The sequence below is a fragment of the Gobius niger genome, assembly GCF_951799975.1.
Source record: "Gobius niger genome assembly, chromosome: 3".
In the NCBI taxonomy this organism is placed as follows: Eukaryota; Metazoa; Chordata; class Actinopteri; order Gobiiformes; family Gobiidae; genus Gobius; species Gobius niger.
Genome location: NC_136854.1, coordinates 10,341,281 through 10,364,339, shown reverse-complemented (window position 1 = coordinate 10,364,339; position 23,059 = coordinate 10,341,281). Strand labels below are relative to the sequence as shown.

Genomic DNA, 23,059 nt, shown 5'->3' with positions numbered 1-23,059 from the left:
GGCACAACATTATGGAATACTGGTATTTACACTAACTCGCGATGTGGTAGGAAAAATGTGACTTAATATACAAGTGTTATATATCATTTTTATCAGCTTCATCTTCACAAAACTGCTATTGAGATCATTTTATGCCTATGTCTTACCCAAAATGTGAATATTCTAAAGTGTTGTCAATAAAGACAGACGGATAACCACCTTAATTATAGCCTTTTTGTTACCTTCAAGGCTGCTTGTGGAGGTCTAATTCTCATACAACCCAGAAGTGCGCTTGTACTCTTTCCATTTGTTATAATATGTAGGATAGAAACAAAAATCCATATTCATATTCAGGACTAAATACACACATAAAATAAATATAAGCCATTGCACATCACTTCATCAACATCTCTTTCTCTTCAGTTGTATTTATATGATGTGGGATGTCTTTGTCTTCCCATGCTTCATGGCTTCAAAATAAAACCATCCCAGAGCCCTCCAGTGCCATGGTTATAGAGCTACAGCCATTCAAAGAAAACAAAGGTGCCATTTTGCACAGAAATGGATCACATGTGCCGAATTGTCCTTTTTTGCATAAAAGGGCCGCAGAATCCAAACGATTGTTCCAAAAGTTTTAAAATTTTACACAGTTGGTGCTGTCAATACAAGTAGAAACTACAGTAAGTTTCAAATGAAAACTATGAAGTATGTTTGGAATCTTTTTGTAAAGTAGCATCAACGTTTCGAAACAAAAACACATAATTTTTTGGCAAATATAAACAAGTGTAGTATAAGTTGTGTTTCACTAACACAGATCTAAGCTCTCCAGTCAATTAGCTTGGAGATATGGATATGCAAATTTAAGAAAATCCGCCTGGTGGAGGTGGCAGTTCAGAGGTTTTAAAGGTGTCCTTAGAAATTGGTTGAAATACAAACAGTCATGCTCCCATTATGCTTTTCCCTGGACTTTCTCTTTATTCCTGTTGTGTTTTTGCTTAACTAATGTTGTCTTGTGTGTGTTTGTCTTTTCTACCTGCCTTAGGACAATGGATGCAATTTAGCTTTTGTGCTAATTCCAGCATATTTATGTGGAAGCTGTCGGCCGACACATTGATTAATATGTACTGTCCTAATTCAAATAAATGTGTTATTTATTTATTTTTGGTCGAGTTTAATCGCATTAAATTGTGGAGCAGGAGAACACTAGACATGTTTGTCCATCGTGGCCTATGTCAGATGTGTGGGTGAGTGAGTGGTTGGTGGTGGTGGTTGTATGGGCTGATGGCACAGATTGGCAGCCCCGGCTACAAGCAGAATTTAGGATTGTACTCAGTTATAGGGAGGCACGCTAATATCGGCCGCCAATAATTATCGCAATTATCGGCCTTTTTGTGTTGCACAAACTACAGTGCGAATGTGGACACTGCTACATTGGTAGAACAAAGAGACGATTGAAGGATAGGCTAACAGAACACACAAGAGCAATCCGCAAAAACCACCCCCAACGTAGCTCTTTGAAATGTTCATGTTTCTGAGCTGTTTATCAGTGCTTGGTGAATGTATTGGAATTGTAGATTTCTTCTTAATATTGTTGTCATTGCTTAATTGTTTTGTGTTTTTTGGGGCACCTCCCCTTATTATCCCCCTTTCTCACTTTACCTGCTTGCATCCTGACGAAGACCCCCGGCTGAAACGCTTTGGTGCATTTTATCTTTTGGGAGCCATGCTTTATTAAAGGCCTTTTAATTCTTTCTACACAGTGTGCTTTGGATTTTCTCTTTTTTGCATATGATATAGACTCATGACATGCAAAGTGACATATGTCAAGCCTTTGTTTGTTTTAAGTTTGATGAAAAGGGACAATATTGTAGCTCAAAGTGTTTCCTTTCATCAATGAATCCAAAACACCTGCAAAGAGACTTTAAATGGTCTCTCAGTGGTTCAGTAGAATTCACCATCATGAGGAAGACTGCTGACCTGACAGTTGTGCAGAAAACCATCACTGACCACCTCCATAATGAGGGAAAGCCTCAAAAGGTAAAAGCAAAAGAAGTTGATGTTTTCAAAGTTTTCAAAGAAACAAATGATGTACAATGCAAAACGTAGAAATGATCCATGGATTACTAACGGAATAAAAAATGCTTGTAAGAAAAAAAATAAGCTATATCGTGACTTCATAAGGACAAGATCAACGGAGGCCGAAAGCAGGTATAAAAAATACAAAAATAAATTAACATTTATAATTCAGGCTGCTAAGAAAGAACATTACTACAAAATACTTGCAAAGAGTAGAAATAATGTACAGAGTAAGTGGGGTATTTTAAATAATATAATAAAAAATCAGGCTACCTGTCCGAAAAATGTACCTCAGTATTTCAAAGTTAACAAGGAAAGTCTTGATGACATGGATGATGTCGTAAATAAATTCAATGAGTACTTTGTAAACATTGGTCCGCAGCTAGCCTCTAAAATCTCTTGTCCTGAAACTCCTGATTATACCTTGATTAATAGAAACCAGAGTTCCATGTTTCTCTCGTGTGTAAATGAGAATGAGGTCATTAATACAGTTTTGAAATGTAAAACAAAAGTATCAACCGATTGTGATGACTTAGATATGAAAACACTCAAATGGGTTATTTCTGCAATTTCAAAACCTTTAAAGGGTATCTAACCCCCCCTTCCAGAGGCTCAGCCTGAGAGTGTCAGATTTGAAAATCTCAACAGAAAAGGGGCGTTGCCTGGAGGACTAAGGGGCACGCGGGAGGGGTGAGGGGTGGGAGGGGTTTCGGGGTCTGATTGACAGGCCTGAGTCATTTGACTAACGATGCACTCGCAACGCTCCTCGTAAACAAAGTTCGAGCACAGCGAGCTAACTTATTTAGCAACATGGTGAGACAGCTCTACAGCTCTCTTTACACAGGACAGGCATCGTGGCAGACAGCGGCCTTGTACCCGAGACTGCTCTGAGGCGCGGGGTTATTTTATTAGTGATTCCGCTGTCATTTACAAAGCTAACGGCTTAGCATTGAGCAAGATCGATGTTAGCATCGCAGCTAAGGGACCAAACGTAACTGTCCTGGCTGCTTTCAGAATCTACCGATCTATTTTAGAGGTAGACTTTCACTGTGGTCTACATAAGCATTGCAGATGTATCCCAGTGTCACAAGCAGAGAATGTGTGAGGTATAGAGACTTGATTATATGTATTACAAAGCTTTATTTTATTTCTCTCACAGCAAAGTGCACAAAACATGTCACATAAAAAAAAAAAATATTGTGCAAGAACACTGTCCTAGAAATAGTTTTCGGTTGGTCATTGAAGATAAAGCAGATAAATCATCCATGTTTATCTAAAGGCTTAACTAAGGGTCTGTAACATTAGGCTCTTGGGTCCACAAAGTCATTTCTATTATTACTACATTTAGTGAATTACAGGTTTAACCAATGTAACACACGCACTGAACTACCACTAAATGATGAGTAAAGGCTATAATAAAGTCTTTACATGTATGCTTATTTAGTTGAAATAGTGAAAATGATAGATCTTATTTTTTTTGTAAGTTTTCTTACTTAATTTTGTACTTCCTGGCTTTTACAACATTGCAATTACCCAATGCAATTTTTCTTTTGTTAATCTTACTACGACAATATCAATCAATCAATAATGACAGTTTATATTTCATTTGAGGATCAAGCTGCATGTGGTACTCTATTCACTTAGTCTACCTAGATGTGTGCAATAAACAAATTGAACAAATACAATTTAAATTAATACTTGCCATACAATATCGAACTTGACTGTTTAATACTTAATTTATGGAATCAGAACTAGAACACACTGAACTGAATTTTTAAATGTGGCTCGATCATCCATCAAACTTTGATACGCCTTTTAGATTGATATAATTACAGTTTTGAGGGGAAAAGGCATTAAAAACATAGCAGTAAAGCTGAATTCTTGCATCCACAGTTGAGCTACAGGATGGCTTAAATTAACCAAGTAGCAGTAGCTCATGTACAGTATGCTGCATGCATGCATACATGCAGGTCTTCTCAAGGCACGGGAGACAAAGTTGATTCTTATGGCTATACAGTTGTTGGGTTGCAGGTTAGTGTTCTAAAGGCCTATAATGTTATATAGAGGTACAATTATTTCATTTTTGAGGAAATGTTTGGTCTTGTATAAGAAAGATAATGGACCCAGTGACTGAAATTAGTGATCATTTTTGTAATTCATACATTTATTTTTTTGGCTGCAACTTGTGAAAGTGTAATGCAGTTAATATGAAAAACTGGCTCCTGCCTCCCCACTGGGGAGTGTGACATCACATTATAGAACCTGCAACCCAGCAATACCAACTAAAATAATTACACATGCACCATTAAGTTTTCAGCTTCTAGAGACAAAGTGGTACTGGTTCTACCTCACCAAACCATCCTGTGAAATATCTGGCAGAAACAGCTAAAGGCTTCATTTTGTTCTTGGATTGCTGATCAGTGTCTACAATTAAATCTTGCATGGAACATTGATTTCATCTACTATGTTGTCCAGTGGCATGTCAGCTTATAGAATTCTTCATATTGCAATGTTTACTCCCATCGTTCTATATGTGGTTGGCGACTGTCCTTGTCCAATGTGCCTCCATTTCCAGAAACATTCTTTCTTTGCCCGATAGAGAGGTCGTCTGTAAATGTGAATTGAAATGCTATAAAAATTAAAAAAAACACACAAAGACATGAATTACTTTAAAAGGGAAGTCTGTCATCAATATACTGATCAAATGCATCACCGTGTGATCCGATACATACAGTGGACATGAAGAATGGTTTGCATGCATTTTCTCCACCTCTTTCTCCACCTCTGACTCTGCATGGACAAGAAAAGTCTGTTACAACTCAGCATACATTTTTGCGTGCAAGATGTGTTAGCATCATTCTAATTTACATTTAAAATATAGTCCTCAATAAGGCAAAAAACTGATTTCAATGAGAAGAAATATAAACCACTTGGGGAAATAGTAATATAAACAAAATGATAGGTGTCAACAAATGCATTTATTGGTCAACACTAAAAACGATTCTTCCACTTACTGGTGTAAAATACAATACTCCTATGCTACATTTGTTAGAATTTTAATGCGAGTTGAGCAATATTGTGATGTGCTCACCTACAGGTACTTATGACAGTTCAAATGAGTGGCCAGTCCTGTCTTGCACACACCTCAAGCTGGAAAATCCAGAAAACCACTCATACACGGGCTTTTTTCATCCACTGGACTTTGGTTCATGGTTAGCCACTGCTCTCAGGCAACACAGTCTGCATTCTGAAAAGATTTTGTTCCATACTGCCAGGCCAGTCTGAAAATATAATAATGCATATTCCACAGTCAATCCATAATCATCTGAGAATTCTAATGATAACTGGTGCATTATTTCCCTGTAATCGCACAGTTCGTCTGAAAATCATGTTCTATATCCCTCCACTGCAGCAATTTTCACAGTAATGATTAAAAATTAAGCTACTATTGTTGTGGAAGTCGCTTTAGATAAATCATCTGAAAAAACTGACTCTGCGTTGTGCATTAAGGCAAGGCAAGGCAAGGCAACTTTATTTATACCGCGCATTTCGTACACAAGGCAACTCAATGCGCCTAATTAAACCTGTGTAATACACAGCTTCTTGTTGTTTAATCCTTACTTATTCTACATTTGCTAAACTAGCACTATAGTCTAGCATTATAAACTAGCTATGTAATCTACGTAATATACTGCCAGTTTGCAGAGGGACAGAGAGGGAGGGGGCAGCTCACGCGGTGGGGGCCACTACAGTGAAAGTGTGCCAAAGGTACAAATGGAGAGAATATATATATATTGTTTTCTTTCCTTGAGTATTTTATTCATCGGCATTGTTATGTCTGGCTAAAGTTTCAGAAAACATCTCGAATTATTTACATAAAAAAAAAAAAAAAAAAGTTGTGAGCATGAATAATAACTCAAAAACGTTCCCCATTGTTGTGTCAATTAGCAATTTAAAATTTTAACTGTAATCTAAAATTAGATTAGATTAAGCCTTTATTGATCTCACAATATACAGACGGCATCTCTGGATTCGCCCATATATGGTCATGTTTGAAAAAAGTTAAGGGGGAAAACAATTTGGAGAAAAGTCTAAACTTTCTCTAATTATTCAAAAACTAGGCCTACTTTAACAAATGCTGAATTATGAATATAGTTTTTTTTTTTTTACTAAAGAAAGAAACAAAGACATGAGAAGGAACAAAGTGGTTCAACAGCCCATAAATACATACAAAATTGAGAATGCTAACTTGATGCTACATGTTAGCATCGGGCTAATGCTAACGGTTAGCTAGCGCGAGCTACAACTGCCGTTTTTTCACTTCTACTGAACAATCTGCTGTGAGAAAATATCCATATGGGCCCAATTTACACCTGATTATATTTATGTGTGATAAATAACTTCATATTCCACCAGAAAATGGCTTGAAATAGTGAATTTATCTAAAGATTCTATTTTCCCCCTCGGCGAAGCCATGCCCCCTTCTATGACGAGATGCCGTCTATGGAGAAATTTACTTGTTACATTCAGCTCTTAGAAACACTCAGGGTGTGCAAATAGGCAGAAAATGTGAGGGAAAAATAAACAATTAAATAGTAAAATAGTGGTTTCTTATGTACAATGACCACTTACAAATCCGGCCCTCGAGCACAGAACCTCTGGCCCCCAAGATGATTTTGAGAAATATTATTATGCAAATAAGAGCTTGGTCATATATAATGATAAACAGTGATTCTCTACTGGTGGGTTGGGATCCAAAAGTGGGTCACGGAACCATGATCAGTGGGTCGCGAGTCCATTGGGAACTTTTTTCAAAATTTTCCGTCTAACTGCATGGAAGCACTAACTGTGTCTGTTAAAATGAATGTTATTGGGTTGTTTTGATCATAATTTCAGTCTTAATGGTGTTAGGGAAATACTAAAGGAGTCCGGAGGATATGTAGATGGAGAGACGGGACACAGTCTGGATGTCTTACATGGAAGAAGTTTATTACCGTATTACAGGCCTGGAGACATTTGAACAGTCAATACAGTGTTCGGAGCATTAATCATTCAGAGTCTGGGGATACTTCCACATGAAGAGAGTTAAATAGCCTCAGTTACATGAAGGCACTAACAGTCTACCTCGCAGACAATGTGCCACGTTGACGAGGCCACAAGTCATGTAGAATGTTCCTCATTCGACATTACAATATGATTGAAAGTTCGCAAGGAATGTGTTATGTCTGAATTAACTCTATAATTCTCCATCAATGGGATATCTACAGCTTGTTCAACAAAAACCTGCGTGGAAAATACAATGTTTTATACGATATATGACACATTACAGTTTTATTTGGGTCCTCGGCTTGTCATCCGAGGGTAATGGTGGGTCCCAAAGCCCTGCCACTTGGGAACCACTGATGTAAAACGTTGGCATTTGCACCATGTGGTATGTCCACTTATCTGCTCCCATCATTAATCACTTCATCCCTTTATACACAAGTCCATCCACTCCTGTTGTTCTATGTCAATTGTCGTTGTCTTACCTTATTTTACGTCTTATTTTTTTATCTTATTTATTTCAATATTCTTTATGCATGCCCCTATCCTTATAGTTTAAAGCTGCATTATGCAACTTTTAATGTGTGGAGAAAACACTGTTGTGTGTATTTGACCTGGTAGTGACCCAGTGGCGGTATGAGTGGTCAGCATGGTGCCTTTACTTTTGATCACAGAAGTCTCTACAACGCTCCACGATATATTGTTTTGTAGGTTTTCTGGTGAGAGGCTCCGTCAGCAGTGAAAACCTTCCAAACAATTGAGCCTGAAGTATTAGAGACCACTGTGATGGAAAGTAAAAGCCGCCATGCTGACCCACTCATACTACAAGGTCAAATACACACAAATGATGACTCAAAAAATAAAAGTTACTATTAGTGACAGGCTAGCGTTTGTTCAATTACTGTGTTTAATGAAATATTCAATGCAACTTCATCTTTTTTCTATACAGTCCTTTTATTTATCAAACCCTAAACCATTTGTTTTCGAGGTTTTAAACACTATGGTCGTGTATAACGTAGTCGTACAACGTAAATTCAAAAGATTTATTGTCAATTCTCATCTAAATCAAAATATTAATTTCTCTCAAGTCCTCGGTGTGGGGGATGGGGGGTGGACGCTCAGGGAGGGGAGGGAGTTAAGCTTCCTGACAACCTGGTAGATAAAACTGTTCTTCAGTCGACTGGACCTGGCCCTTGGACTCTCTATATCCAGACCGGTTGCCAGAGGAAATACGTTTAATCCCATTTTCAAAGACCGGGGCAATTTATGACAACGCAACATAGTTGGGAAGAGAAGGGGCCGAACAAAAAAACGGACAAGACAAAGCGGTGGCAATATTTATGTGGATGAGAGACATTTAATCTCTTAACCCCCGCCTTAACCAAGTGCATTTTCTCCAGTTCAACTTTATTCAAATCTAAAAGCTTCTCGACTAGAGCTAAAACACACATTACATTATTCTAAATTTACTAGGGACAATGTATCAAGGTAGTGTAAAATAAAATGTTACCGATTTAATTTGAATTTTTACCACTTTTTTGCTACGTTTTTGTTGCGTCTTCGTAACTTTTGTTGCGTTTTTGTCCCATTTTTGTTGTGTTTTTGTAACTTTTTTGTTGTGATTTCAACACTTTTTTGTTGTGCTTTTGTCCCCCTTTTGGGCGACACTTTACATTACGGGCCGGTAAGTCTTTGGTACTTACAGAGGTCGTTCTAGATACTTATCATGGTACCTAGAATTACCACTGTGCATACCACTGTAAAAACCACAATAAGTACCACTGTAAGTACCACAATAAGTACCACTGTCATCACTAGCAATTACCACTGTAGGTACCACGGACTTACCGGCCCGTAATGTAAAGTGTTACCCTTTTGGCTAGTGTTTTTATAACTTTTTTGTTGAGTATTTATTGTTTTTTCTCACATTTTTTCTCTCTCTCTCTTTTCTCACATTTTGTGGAGCCATTTTGAGTGCTCAACCCTTGTTTTTTGTGTATTCAAAATCCCTCCTCAGCAATTGATGGACTGTCTTTGAGCCTGATTGACGGATGTCCTGTGACTGATGTGGATTCCCAGAGTCTGGTTAACTCTGAGATTCCACCTGAGCTGACACGTCCTTCTGAAGGACCCGCCTCTCTGCCATTCTTGGCTGTGGGGACTTCATTTGAACAGCCACTTTGCTCTGTGTCTCTTCGTAGGTGGTCACATTTGTACAGCGCTTTTCTACCAAAAGCACGTTACATTGAGACAGCACTGACAGAGAGACATGCAGCAAAGTGGCTGTTCAAATGAAATCCTCACAGCCAAGAGTGGCAAAAAGGCGGGTCTTTCATTAGGATGTGGCAGACCTGACTCCTAACCGTCCTGGGTGAAGCTAGACAAATCCAAACATTCATCTATCTCCTCCACATAGCAGGGTGAGCGTCACTTCTGGACAAAACGTGCATCAGAGGGCAAAAGGCAGGTCGGGCATGTCGTGAGGGAAATTTAAAGGGATGGTAAGTGGGAGAGGGTCATGGAAAGAGAAAATGGATGTGAATTAAATGCGCTGCCAAAACTTCCACTTTGACTTTCGCTTCTTCTCCATGTGCTGCAGGAGAACTTCTTTCTCCTGCTGTAAACCTCTCGATGTGGCCTGTTCTGTGGCGAGGGCCTGGGTCAGCTCCTTCATCTGGTTCTTATCGCTCTCCATGGTCTGCTGCTGACCTGCCACTGTCCTGCTCAGCTCATTTCTCTCCATCACAACAGCCTTGATCTGCGCTGAGGAATTGTTGGCAAAGTCTTTGAACTTGTCTCTCTCCGACTTGAGAAGGGTCTTCAGATCTCTCACTGCACCCCTTTGTTCCTCCAGTGTCTTCTCCAGGGCTGGGACTTTGGCCTGGAGCTGTTTCCTGCTCTGCGCTTCTTGTTTCAGGGCTGCCTCATAGTCCCTAACTTTGTCATTGTAAGATCCAGCTTCCGTTCCGTTCCTCCTTATCTGTTCCTTTAGTTGTACGTTAGCCTGGCGCTCCTTTTGCAGACAATTTCTTTCTTTCTCAATCATCGTATTAGCATCTGTCAGACGTTTTCCCATCTGAGTAGCGTTGGCCTTGTATTCACCTTCCACCTTCTTGAGTTGCTCCTGTGCTTTGCGGAGCGACACCTCCATCTCACACTGCTTTTTCTCAAAGGTCTGATTCAACAACTTCAGTTTTTCCTCTAGATTTCTATTCCTGTTCTGTTCTGCCTGCATCTCGGTCTTAAACCTAAGCTCTTGTTTTTGTAGATTGGTGATGGTTTGTTGACGCTCATTCAGCGTCTTCTGAAGGCTTTGAACAACCTCTTCCTGAATCTCCTTCTGTGTTTGCATCTTATAAAGCTGTTCCTCCTTCAACGCCACATCCCCCCACACTTTACTTGTATCATCTCTCTTAATTTCAGGTTGATGCTTCTTTTGCAGACAACCACATTCTTTCTCGATCATTGTGCTAGCATCTTTTTCCATCTGAGTTGCGTAGGCCTTGTATTCACCTTCCACCTTTTTGAGTTGATCCTGTGCTTTGCGAAGCGCTGCCTCCTGATCACACTCCGTTTTCTCCAAAATCCGATTCAACGTCTTGACTCTATCCTCGAGATTCCTATTCCTGTTCTGTTCTGCCTGCATCTCTGTCTTAGATCTAAGCTCTTGGTTTTGTAGATTGGTGATGGTTTGTTGATGCTCATTCAGCGTCTTCTGAAGGTTTTGAACAAGCTTTTCCAGATTGTCCTTCTGTGTTTGCATCTTATAAAGCTGTTCCTCCTTCAACGCCACATCCCCCCACACTTTGCTTGTATCATCTCTCTTAATTTCAGGTTGATGCTTCTTTTGCAGACAACCACATTCTTTCTCGATCATTGTGTTAGCATCTCTGAGACGTTTTTCCATCTGAGTAGTGTAGGCCTTGTATTCACCTTCCACCTTTTCGAGTTGATCCTGTGTTTTGCGAAGCGCTGCCTCGTACTGTTCACATGTGAGATGAAATACTGTTTCTGAGACACATCTTTCCAACCGACCTTTCAGAAGTTCATTTTGACCATTTGATTTATTTAGCATGCGCCTAAGGTCCTGTACGAGCTGCTCCTCCTCTCCAAGTTGACCTGGTTCTTGATTGTCCCATCTCTGGGGAGGTTGATGTGAGTTAACATATCCGAGACGTTTTTCCATCTGAGCAGCGTAGGTCTTGTGTTCACCTTCCACCTCTTCGAGTTGATCCTGTGCTTTGCGAAGCGCTGCCTCGTACTGTTGACATGTGTTCTGAAATACTCTTTCTGAGACACATCTTTCCAACCGAGCTTTCAGAAGTTCATTTTGACCATTTGATTTCTTTAGCTGGCGCCTAAGGTCCTGTACGAGCTGCTCCTCCTCTCCAAGTTGACCTGGTTCTTGATTGTTCCATCTCTGGGGAGGTTGATGTGAGTTAGCATCTTTGAGACGTTTTTCCATCTGAGTTGCGTAGGCCTTGTATTCACCATCCACCTTTTTGAGTTGATCCTGTGCTTTGCGAAGCGCTGCCTCCTGATCACACTCCGTTTTCTCCAAAATCCGATTCAACGTCTTGAGTCTTTCCTCGAGATTCCTATTCCTGTTCTGTTCTGCCTGCATCTCTGTCTTAGATCTAAGCTCTTGGTTTTGTAGATTGGTGATGGTTTGTTGACGCTCATTCAGCGTCTTCTTAAGGTTTTGAACAAGCTTTTCCAGATTGTCCTTCTGTGTTTGCATCTTATAAAGCTGTTCCTCCTTCAACGACACATCCTTCTGCATTTTCTCTGTGTCCTCTCTCTTAATTTCAAGTAGACGCTTTTGCAGACAATCCTTATCTTTCTCTGTCATCGCATTAGCATCTGTCACCATCAGAGTAGTGTAGGTCTTGAATTCACTGTCCACTTTCCTGAGTTGATCTTGTGTTTCGCGAAGCGCTGCCTCCAGCTCACACTTCTTTTTCTCGAAAGTCTGATACTCCAACTTGAGTCTTCCCTCGAGGTTTTCATTCTTGTCTAATTGTGTCTGCATCTCGGTCTTAAATATAACCTCTTGTTTTTGTAGATTGGTCATGGTTTGTTGATGCTCATTCTGCGCCATCTGAAGCCTTTGAACAAGCTTCCTCTCATCCTGGTCCTTCTGTATTTGCAACTTATAAAGCCGTTCTTCCATTAGCGCCACATCCTCTCTTAACTTATTTTTTTGCTCTTTCTCAGTTTCAAGTTGGTCAATTTTTTTCTGGAGTTCTTGCCTTGTTTCATTCAATCGGCAATCCTTATCCTTCAATAGCGCCTCTCGATCGTCAAGTTGTGCCTGCAAGTTTTTAGTATCAGACTCTAGGCTCGCGTTGTTGTTGATCTGCTGTGTAAGTTTACTCTGCAGTACAGGGAGGCCGTTCTCCTGGCCTGTTCCGTTGTCGACCTGATCCTCATTCTCCTCACTCACACTTTCAAGTTGCGTTTGTTGACCGCTTGCAGTGTTATGTTGCTGGCTTATTTGCTGCAGAACTTCTGAATAGGCCTGCGTTGCCTCAGACAACTCCTGCTGTGTGTCTTTAAGGCTCTGTTTTAGAGTCTCGGTAAGGTAAACCTGTTCCCTAAGTTTTACATGCATTTCCTGGCCCCCTCTTTGCAATTTTGCCTGCAACTTTTCATTTTCAGCATTTGATTCCTTGAGCTGGAGCATAAGGTCCTCTACCAGCTGCGCCTCCTCTCCAAGTTGAGCTGGTTCTTGATTACCCCGTCTCTGGGGGCGTTGATGCGAGTTTCCCCTTCCGCGGCCCCTTCCCCTCCGAAACTCTCGTTCATATGTGCCCTGTGTCTGAGGTCTCTGGGGGTTCCTCAAGTTGGTCTGTGGGCTGGGGCCTGGGAACTCCTCATGTCCAGTTGGTTCTTGTTGATTTGCCCATCTCCGGGGTCCGTTGGGCGCTTGATAAGAGTTAGCTCTTCCACGGGGTCGTTGGTGCTGTGGTACAGATGTGTCCTGTATCTGAGATCTTTGCATCTGTCCTCCTGATGCGTCCTGTTGGCTGTGTGCCTGTGCTCTGGGGTTTGTAACTTCCCCAAATTGGACGGGTCCACGATTTTGCCATCCTGGAGGTCCGTTGGGCGCTTGATAAGAGTTAGCTCTTCCACGGGGTTGTTGGTGCTCTTGTACAGATGTGTCCTGTATCTGAGATCTTTGCATCTGTCCTCCTGATGCGTCCTGTTGGCTGTGTGCCTGTGCTCTGGGGTTTGTAACTTCCCCAAATTGGACGGGTCCACGATTTTGCCATCCTGGAGGTCCGTTGGGCGCTTGATAAGAGCTGTCCCGTTCATGGGGTCTCTGGCAAGCTTGTGCAGGCGGTTTCTCCATCAGGAATCCTTGGGTGTTGTCTCTGAATGCTAAATGCTGATCTGACATGTTGCCGTTGAGGTCGTGTGTCACTTTTCTTCCGCTGTTTTGTGAAATATTAAGTGAACGAGTTATATGTCACAGACGTCAAAATGTGGGCACTTCTGTGGACAGACTCGGCGATTGTGAGGGTATGTGGGAAAGATGTACGAATAGTAATGAGGGAATCTGATGACATCACATCGCCATGGTCACCAGATCCAGAATAGATTCTGTTCATGTGACATCATAACATTCTAAAGGTTCTATTGCAGGTTCTAGAATGTGATGATGTCACAGGACCCAGTTTGGGACAGGAGGTCAGTTTGTCCTTTTAACTGCATTACACAATGTATGAATTACACAAATGATCTTTAATATCAGTCACTGGGTCCATGATTTCTCTATAGATACAGACGGCATCTCGTCATAGACGGGGGCGTGGCTTCGCCGAGGGGGAAAATAGAATCTTTAGAGAAACACAATTTTCCACTCTTTTTTGCCATTTTCTGGTGGAATAAAAACTTATCTATCACATAAATAAAGTCAAATGTAAATCGGGCCCATATGGATATTTTCTCACAGCTGATTGTTCAGTAGAAGTGAAAAAACGGCAGTTGTAGTTAGCGCTAGCTAACCGTTAGCATTAGCCCGATGCTAACATGTAGCAAAAGGTTAGCATTCTCCATTATTTATGTTATTTATGGGCTGTTGAACCACTTTGCTCCTCCCCATGTCTTTGGATCTTTATGTAGTAGAAAACTATATTCATGTTTCAGTGTTTGTTAAAGAAGTTTTTGAATAATTGAAGAAAGTTTAGATTTTTATCCAACTTGTTTTCCCCCTTAACTGTTTTCAAACATGACCATATGTGGGCGATTCCAGAGATGCCGTCTGTATCTATGTTAACAGTGGAATTTGATATTGATTGATTTTGGTATTGATGCAGAGATACTTGGACTCTGACCTTCTTTTCGCATTTCTTTCCATTTGAATTTGGCTAAAAAGACAATCACAATATCACCAACACATTTGCAATGGCAGCTGGAATGTCCTATCAAGCCTTTTTTTTTAATACATAGAACTGATGTAAACTAGTAGGAGTCTTAACTTTGACTTTCTTTAATTTACTTTGTTTGATTCGACACTTTACCCAAATCTCTTCAAAGACAACTGAAAAACAATCTTGTTTACAGACTTCTTGACCTCTCTGTACAACATAATTCAGGTTTTCTTTTCCCCTTTATCTCATTCAGCAGTGACTTAACTTTAAAGTCATTTGTTGTTAAACAGTGACCTAAAACCTCTTGCAGCATAAAGTCTCAACACTGAGCTTCTTTGACGAGCAACGACAGTCTCCTGAAAGCCTGCAAGACACAATACATATAATTACAGCATTGACAAGCACAAATCAACATGAATCAGGCAAAACATTACGACCACATGTCTAATATACAGACTCCCAATAGGAAACAAACCATATTTCCCTAATGTTTTGACACTTCTATTATATATATATGTATTTCAACCATTATTTTGTGTGAAACTATGGTTATAAAATATATTTGTATCTTATTTCTTGATGAGAAAACTATCAAGAATTTTCCCATGTAACCTGAACAAGGAACTATTCACATAAGTGTTTTTAACAACGGTAACAAACGAACGTTACCATGGTGATCTGCCAGGTTAGCGGACACTCGCAAACATTGTCAATGGACTAACTAAGAGGTGACATGATGTCCTCATTATTAATTATTAACCTTTCACCCCCACCTGAACAGAGCACATTTCTCATGTTCTGCCAACATAACCCAAATCTAAAAGCTTCTCCCCGTGGGGAAATTTGTCCTCTGCATTTAACCCTTCCTTCGATGCCGCTGGGGCGACCCGTAAGGAGCAGTGGGTCCCATCTCTATGATGTGGAGCCAGGCTGGTGCCCAGAATCACCTGGCTGGAGGATTCACCTATTGTACATGTTTTTAGTGGTAGGGGAAACCGGAGTACCCGGAGGAAACCTACGCAAACACGGGGAGAACGGCCCTGTCCTCGTGGGAATCGAACCCGGGACCTTCTAGCTGTAACCACTGAGATACCTGGCCGTGACTGGAGAGCAGTAGGCCGGTGTAACATCTCATTTGAAAGCTAAGACCAACAAAACTGATCTAAATGGATCGTTTTCCTTGCATTGCTGCCACGTTGTTGTCACTTTTTAAACTTTTTTTTCCATTGCTCTTTTGTCATTTTTTGCTGCTTTTTTGTGGATTTTTTGTACATTTTTGTCACATTTATTCCACTTTTTCCATCTTTTTATTGTCATTTTTGTGTGGCTTTTTTGTTGTCGTTTTGCGTTGCTCTTCTGATGCCTTTTTCAAGAAGCTTATAGATTTGGGTAAAACCAAAATGTGCTCAGTTCAAGTGGGGCTAAGAGATTAATGTATCATTATATTGAAATACCTCATCCATTTGCTCTGGGGACGAGATCGAGAATGCGGCTCGTACGAAGGCACAGGGTTCACTGCTGTCGATCATGAACTCTCCTCCAGGAAGTAACAGCACCTTCAAAAAAACATTTACGCTTTACTCAAATGTGTTTAGAAAACCACTTTATGAAGCAGCACAACACAAGACTGGAATTTAAACATGTCCAGGAGCTGATTTTGGCGACAGTTAATCAAGTCTCACATTTGGCCTTTGTTGAGGATTAAAATCTGAGCCTCCAAATCCGGAGAATCTCAGCCTGTGCCCACTCATGTTTTTTTCCAGTGGGATTTACAGTCGCTGCTGTTTGAGTCTAAACCCATTCACTCTCCACAGAAATGACAGCTTCAACCCAGCGTCCCACACAAACAGCTCCCACAGGCCTTGAACTGCAGAACAGGGGGCACTGGTGCATTCTGGGTATCTGCGCTCATGGTCAGAAGATGGAAAGGAGCAAAGCCTCAGTGACAGAGAATAGGTGAGAATTGCAAATCAGAAATAAAGTGCTCAAGAAATCTGCAATCATCCAAGTGAAGGTGAACATGAGTGAATGCAAACACCACTGTAGCTACTGTTAGTAAACAAATACTAAAATATGTGATCAAGAAGATAGATGAGGATTTTGACAGCAGATAAATAATTATTCTACACCAGAAAGAAAAACTACTGAAGCAAAATGAAATGAAATCAAAAATAGTTTCACCTCTTTCTCCAGTGCCTTTTCCCTGACGAGTTTTTGTGTGTCTCTAATTCCCTTTAGTTTAATCCACAGGAACATCCCAGCAGATGGAGCGTGCCACTCCGCCACATCTGTGTGAACCGGGACAATGTAAACAAAATTATATAACATGTGACCTTTGCTGCAGACGTCATAACAGGGAACACGTTTTTATTCATAGATACTGTATGTTTAGATTTCCACTGTGATGGAGAGAATGAACGCTATATATTTTTGGAAACCTTATGGTGTAGGCCACATGTGTCACGGTCAAGGCCGAGATTATTTAATGTGGCCCTTTTAGGAGCATGAATTCCTGAGCATGTAAAAAAAAAAGTTATGGATTTTTAAAGAAATAACCAGCTTGCTCACTCCAGCCACTAGGGGGCAGCTTAAATTAAAAAAGGAAAGAATTCCACACGTGTCCAGCAGAGATCAGGATATAAACAGCATATTATAGTCACATGGTGAATGGTCAGTCTGAACCAGGGCGGCTGTGGCTACAATAGTAACTCACTGCCATCGAGTGTGGAGTGAATTGAGAAACATGTGACACAGGCTGATGAAGCACAATAAGAGTAAGATGTTGTTATTTATCAGGCCAGTCCTTCACAATATATGCGGCCCACGACCCAAACGACTTCGACACCCCTGGTGTAACAATGAGAAAAACAATGTCTCCATTTGCGCTTTTTTCCATTAGAGTAAATGGGGCGTTCGGTCATCGCTATGGTAACTCCAGAAAAATATGATAAGGGTTTTACGCCACATATAAATGTTATTATTTCTATTATCAACCTTTTTTTTTTTTTTACATATCAGAGCAAATGGGAAAAAAAAGAAATTGTGAAATACATGGTGAACCGGACTAACTTGTATTATTATATTTTGTTTTAATGGATTGTTTGCTATTAATCGCAAAACTAATAAATGTTATTCATTATATAAAATAAAGCAGCAAAAGGTTTCTAATCACACTCCAGTATATTCCCTAGTACAGCGGTTCCTAGAGTGGGGCCCCTAATGGGCCTTAGAGACACTGCAGGAGGCCCCCAAAAAACTTGCCTACAAAACAGCTACACTGGAAAATAAAGATTATTTAATAATGTAACACAATCAAACACTTTCAATGTGGTTTTAGCCAAAGACCATTGCCTTTTTAGAAAATTTCAACCAGTTAAACGTGTCAAACTCTTTTCATTACAGTAAATTCATTTTATTAGGGGGTAAAGTAGTCACATCACATAAAGATCTCCTGTTTTTATACGAACCTTTGAGCCACTTGTCTGCAGATCTGATCATGGCGTCTCGCTGCTTCCTGTAAAACTCTATCACCCTGAGGATTGTCATGAAAGTAAATTACAAGCACACGTCTTTGTTTACCCTTCAATAAACCCGTTCATGTTGTAGACAGGAACAGGAAACTCACACATGACTCACCCCTCGATGTGCTGAAGGAAACCCTGTTCACCCCAACTGTGCAGCAACTGGCACACCATGAACTGGAAGAAAAAGAAAACATGATTCCTAAGCTACACTTGCTGACCCCTTGAACGTTTCATTAATACTCTGTGTACCCTGTAAACTCGACTTTCTATGTTGTAAAGCTGTTTCCTCCAAGTAGCAGTAGCTCATGTACAGTATGCTGCATGCATGCATACATGCAGGTCTTCTCAATGCACGGGAGACAAAGTTGATTCTTATGGCTATACAGTTGTTGGGTTGCAGGTTAGTGTTCTAAAGGCCTATAATGTTATATAGAGGTACAATTATTTCATTTTTGAGGAAATGTTTGGTCTTGTATTAGAAAGATAATGGACCCAGTGACTGAAATTAGTGATCATTTTTGTAATTCATACATTTATTTTTTTGGCTGCAACTTGTGAAAGTGTAATGCAGTTAATATGAAAAACTGGCTCCTGCCTCCCCACTGGGGAGTGTGACATCACATTATAGAACCTGCAACCCAGCAATACCAACTAAAATAATTACACATGCACCATTAAGTTTTCAGCTTCTAGAGACAAAGTGGTGCTGGTTCTACCTCACCAAACCATCCTGTGAAACATCTGACAGAAACAGCTAAAGGCTTCATTTTGTTCTTGGATTGCTGATCAGTGTCTACAATTAAATCTTGCATGGAACATTGATTTCATCTACTATGTTGTCCAGTGGCATGTCAGCTTATAGAATTCTTCATATTGCAATGTTTACTCCCATCGTTCTATATGTGGTTGGCGACTGTCCTTGTCCAATGTGCCTCCATTTCCAGAAACATTCTTTCTTTGCCCGATAGAGAGGTCGTCTGAAAATGTGAATTGAAATGCTATAAAAATAAAAATAAACACACAAAGACATGAATTACTTTAAAAGGGAAGTCTGTCATCAATATACTGATCAAATGCATCACCGTGTGATCCGATACATACAGTGGACATGAAGAATGGTTTGCATGCATTTTCTCCACCTCTTTCTCCACCTCTGACTCTGCATGGACAAGAAAAGTCTGTTACAACTCAGCATACATTTTTGCGTGCAAGATGTGTGTAGTCCTCAATAAGGCAAAAAACTGTTTTCAATGAGAAGAAATATAAACCACTTGGGGAAATAGTAATATAAACAAAATGATAGGTGTCAACAAATGCATTTATTGGTCAACACTAAAAACGATTCTCCCACTTACTGGTGTAAAATACAATACTCCTATGCTACATTTGTTAGAATTTTAATGCGAGTTGAGCAATATTGTGATGTGCTCACCTACAGGTACTTATGACAGTTCAAATGAGTGGCCAGTCCTGTCTTGCACACACCTCAAGCTGGACAATCCAGAAAACCACTCATACACGGGCTTTTTTCATCCACTGGACTTTGGTTCATGGTTAGCCACTGCTCTCAGGCAACACAGTCTGCATTCTGAAAAGATTTTGTTCCATACTGCCAGGCCAGTCTGAAAATATAATAATGCATATTCCACAGTCAATCCATAATCATCTGAGAATTCTAATGATAACTGGTGCATTATTTCCCTGTAATCGCACAGTTCGTCTGAAAATCATGTTCTATATCCCTCCACTGCAGCAATTTCCACAGTAATGATTAAAAATTAAGCTACTATTGTTGTGGAAGTCGCTTTAGATAAATCATCTGAAAAAACTGACTCTGCGTTGTGCATTAAACCTGTGTAATACACAGCTTCTTGTTGTTTAATCCTTACTTATTCTACATTTGCTAAACTAGCACTATAGTCTAGCATTATAAACTAGCTATGTAATCTACGTAATATATTTGCCACACAAAATAATCAAGCCAAAACTTAACATGCTCACCTTATGTCCTCTTGAAAAATCTGGACCTGTGCCTGCTCACAGCCTCCTGCTTGTCTGGCCTCTCGTACTGGGCACAGAGTGGTTCAGGCACAGGTACTTTGTCTGTGTGCTCCTGGTATGGGAGAGGATCCTCAACCACACTTTCAAACAGCAGGGCCATTAGTTGGTCTATGTAGACTGTAAACAAAGCACAAAACATTTGTCTTTGTAAAAGCATTGGTTGTGTTGTTTTTAATGTGACATACCTGAGGTAGCTCTGGTCTTCAAGGCTCGCACGGTGTAGTCGCCACGTTTTCCACTTTGGGTACACTATCGCATACCGCAGTACACCTTCAAGTGTTGTAGCATGTGACCTTGTTTTTTTTTATTTTTTTTTTATTACAACTTTAACGTAGAAACGTCGTGCCCAAAGGCATTGACGGCTGGTTCACGAATATTAAAACATAACATCAAAGATGAGCCTCTTATCAGTGTCCCATAATTTGTTTTTAAAACAGTCCAAAGTAGGACAGTCCCACAGTTCTGGAATTTTGTTTAGTAGCTTTGTTGTGAATAGAAATGGAGATCGGTCCAGTGCTCGACTCGTGGGGAACTCGATGCCCAGATGGACAAGTGTTTTATTCCGTGTTTCAACAGGAGTTCTTTTAATGGTTGGACATAGGGACTGGAGAGCCTTTGGAAGTGATCCTCGTAACAGCTTGTAGCCATAGCACATAACTGCAAAGTTTCTCCTGTGTTTTAAAGGAGCCAGTTTGAGTTCTTCATAGTCCCCATCTGTAACTGGTTGCGTGTAGGAGTAGTGTAGTATGATCCTAATGGCTCGGCGTTGGAGTTTTTCCAAGCGGTTAGTTTGTGTGACATTCAAAGCGGCCCAGACAGGTGATGCATATTCAAAATGAGGTAGAATATAGCATTTATACAGTCTTGTTAATAGATTCTTGTCATTAACAGAGAAGGAGAGTCTACGAAGGAGGAACATTTGAGATGCCGCCTTTCGGCAGGCGTAGTCCACTTGTTTGTCAAATTTGAGATTGCTTGTAATCCAAAATCCTAAATGGAGATGTTCATTAACCATTTCGACTGGACAGCCCATGAACTTGATGTCGATGTTTGCATTTTGCATTTTGGAGAGAAACATTGCTTTGGTTTTGCTTGGATTAAATTGCATACCCCACGTTTCAGCCAACTTAGCAATGTCCAGGAGATCTTCATTTACTTTCTCCACCATTAGAGGGAGCTGTTGGGATGCAACAAACAGTGTAGTGTCGTCAGCATAAAGAAGACAATCGTTTACAGTCCCAGGCTTGCTTGATGACTGGATTTCACCAGGAATCAGATGTGAGAGATCATTCATGAACAGCACAAACAGAGTGGGAGCCAGAGTGCTTCCTTGAGGCACGCCTGCGTGGACAGAACGCATTTCTGACAGAATATTGTTGATTTTGACAGCCTGCTGTCTGTCCGTGAGGTAATTTACAATCCAACGAAAGAGAGTTCCACGGATTCCATATGATGGAAGTTTTTGAATTATTGCAGGATGCGGCACAGAATCGAATGCAGCTGCTAAGTCCAAAAAAACAGCACAGCATGAGAATCTTTTCTCCATTAGTGATAGACATTGGTGGTAGAGATAGCTCAACTGGTCAGTGGTGGAATGACGTGGTAGAAATCCAAATTGCGAAGCTGATATTAAGTTGTTTGTACACAAAAACTCCAACAGTTTTTTGTTGATGACCGACTCTAGTATCTTCCCCACATTTGATGTTATTGAAATTGGTCGATAATTTTGCGGATCTGACCTGTTGCCCTTGTTTTTGTAAATCGGTGTCACGTGTGCCGTTTTCCAGGCTTGGGGCATAACTCCGGTGTCAATAGACTTTTTGAATAAAATGTACAGAGGCGTCGCTAAAGCTTCGTGACAGTTTCTCAAAATCAGATTGGTTATTCCATCAGGACCAGTGGATTTTGAGGGATCAAGCGTAGCTAGTGCCTTCAAAATGTCTATTTGGTCAAAATAGACGTTGGAGAGAACTTTAGATGTACTGAGTGGTAAAGGTGGGAACAAGATATTAGAGTTGGGCTTCTGTCCTTTAGTCGTAAAATGGTTATTAAGAAGTGTTGCTTTTGTAAAGTTACAAGATGCAGAAGCATCCGCTGTGGTTATTGTAGGGATGGTATCAGTTATTTTGGTACCAACATAGAGCTTTCTTGCCAATTTATGCCATTTTTTGGAAGTATTAACCGAGTGCGCCATTTGTTCCATTGTTTTGTTAACGTCCTTCTTTTTTGTTTCTTGCAGATATGCTTTAAGTTTATTGCGAGCAGTGCGATATAGGTTGTATGCTTGTGAGGTTTTAGAGAGTGTGTAATCTTTCCAAGCTCTTGCTTTTTTTGATTTGAGTTCAGCATAGGTCTTGTCACAGCATAATTTGTCTTTCGTGAAAGTGTGAGGTGCTGGAATTTTCTTAGCACATACATTCAGAAGTGAGAAATAGGTTGTAATGAAACTTTGCCAATCTTTCTCAATAGAATCACTGTCAAGTAAAGATTTCCAGTCAACATTATTAAAGAGATCGTTGAGTTCAGTCCAATTTGTTACATGATGAATGAATCCAGTGGATTGAGTTGCACTGCTGAGTTGGTCACATTCATCTGGCAGAGATACAAGTACAGTAGAGTGATCTGATTTGCCAATAGGTGGTAGTGTTCTTTCAAATTTAATTAATGAAGGACTGATTGTGAGAACTAGGTCCAGGCAAGATTGTGATGTTGTGGTAATTCTGGTGGGGACATCAACAATTTGATCCATATTGAAGTCAGCCATAAAATCATTAAGAAGTCGTCCCGCGTGATTAGTGTAGTTGCAGAAAGGCCATAGGCTATGGTGAGCATTAAAGTCACCTAGTAGGATTGGAACAGTGTTAAAATCAAATTTGTATTCCGAAAGTTTGCCAGCCATATGTGAGGTGAGATCTTCTGCATTATTGGGTGGCCAATATGCTGTACAGAACAGTGCAACAGTTTTTGTACTGAGAGTGAACCAGATTGTTTCATGGGGTG

General features: G+C 40.3%; 1 protein-coding gene across 1 annotated transcript; it reads right to left on the bottom strand.

Moving 5' to 3' along the window:
- Positions 1–14,793: 14,793 nt before the first annotated feature.
- On the bottom strand, positions 14,794–21,419 carry LOC306961016 (kynurenine/alpha-aminoadipate aminotransferase, mitochondrial-like; the record flags this gene model as incomplete). Its single annotated transcript, XM_079553624.1, has 6 exons — positions 14,794–14,838; positions 15,929–16,030; positions 16,656–16,762; positions 17,942–18,006; positions 18,111–18,172; positions 21,294–21,419. The coding sequence occupies 6 exons, from the start codon at positions 21,417–21,419 to the stop codon at positions 14,794–14,796; spliced, it is 507 nt and encodes a 168-aa protein (XP_079409750.1).
- Between the last annotated feature and the right edge of the window lie 1,640 nt (positions 21,420–23,059).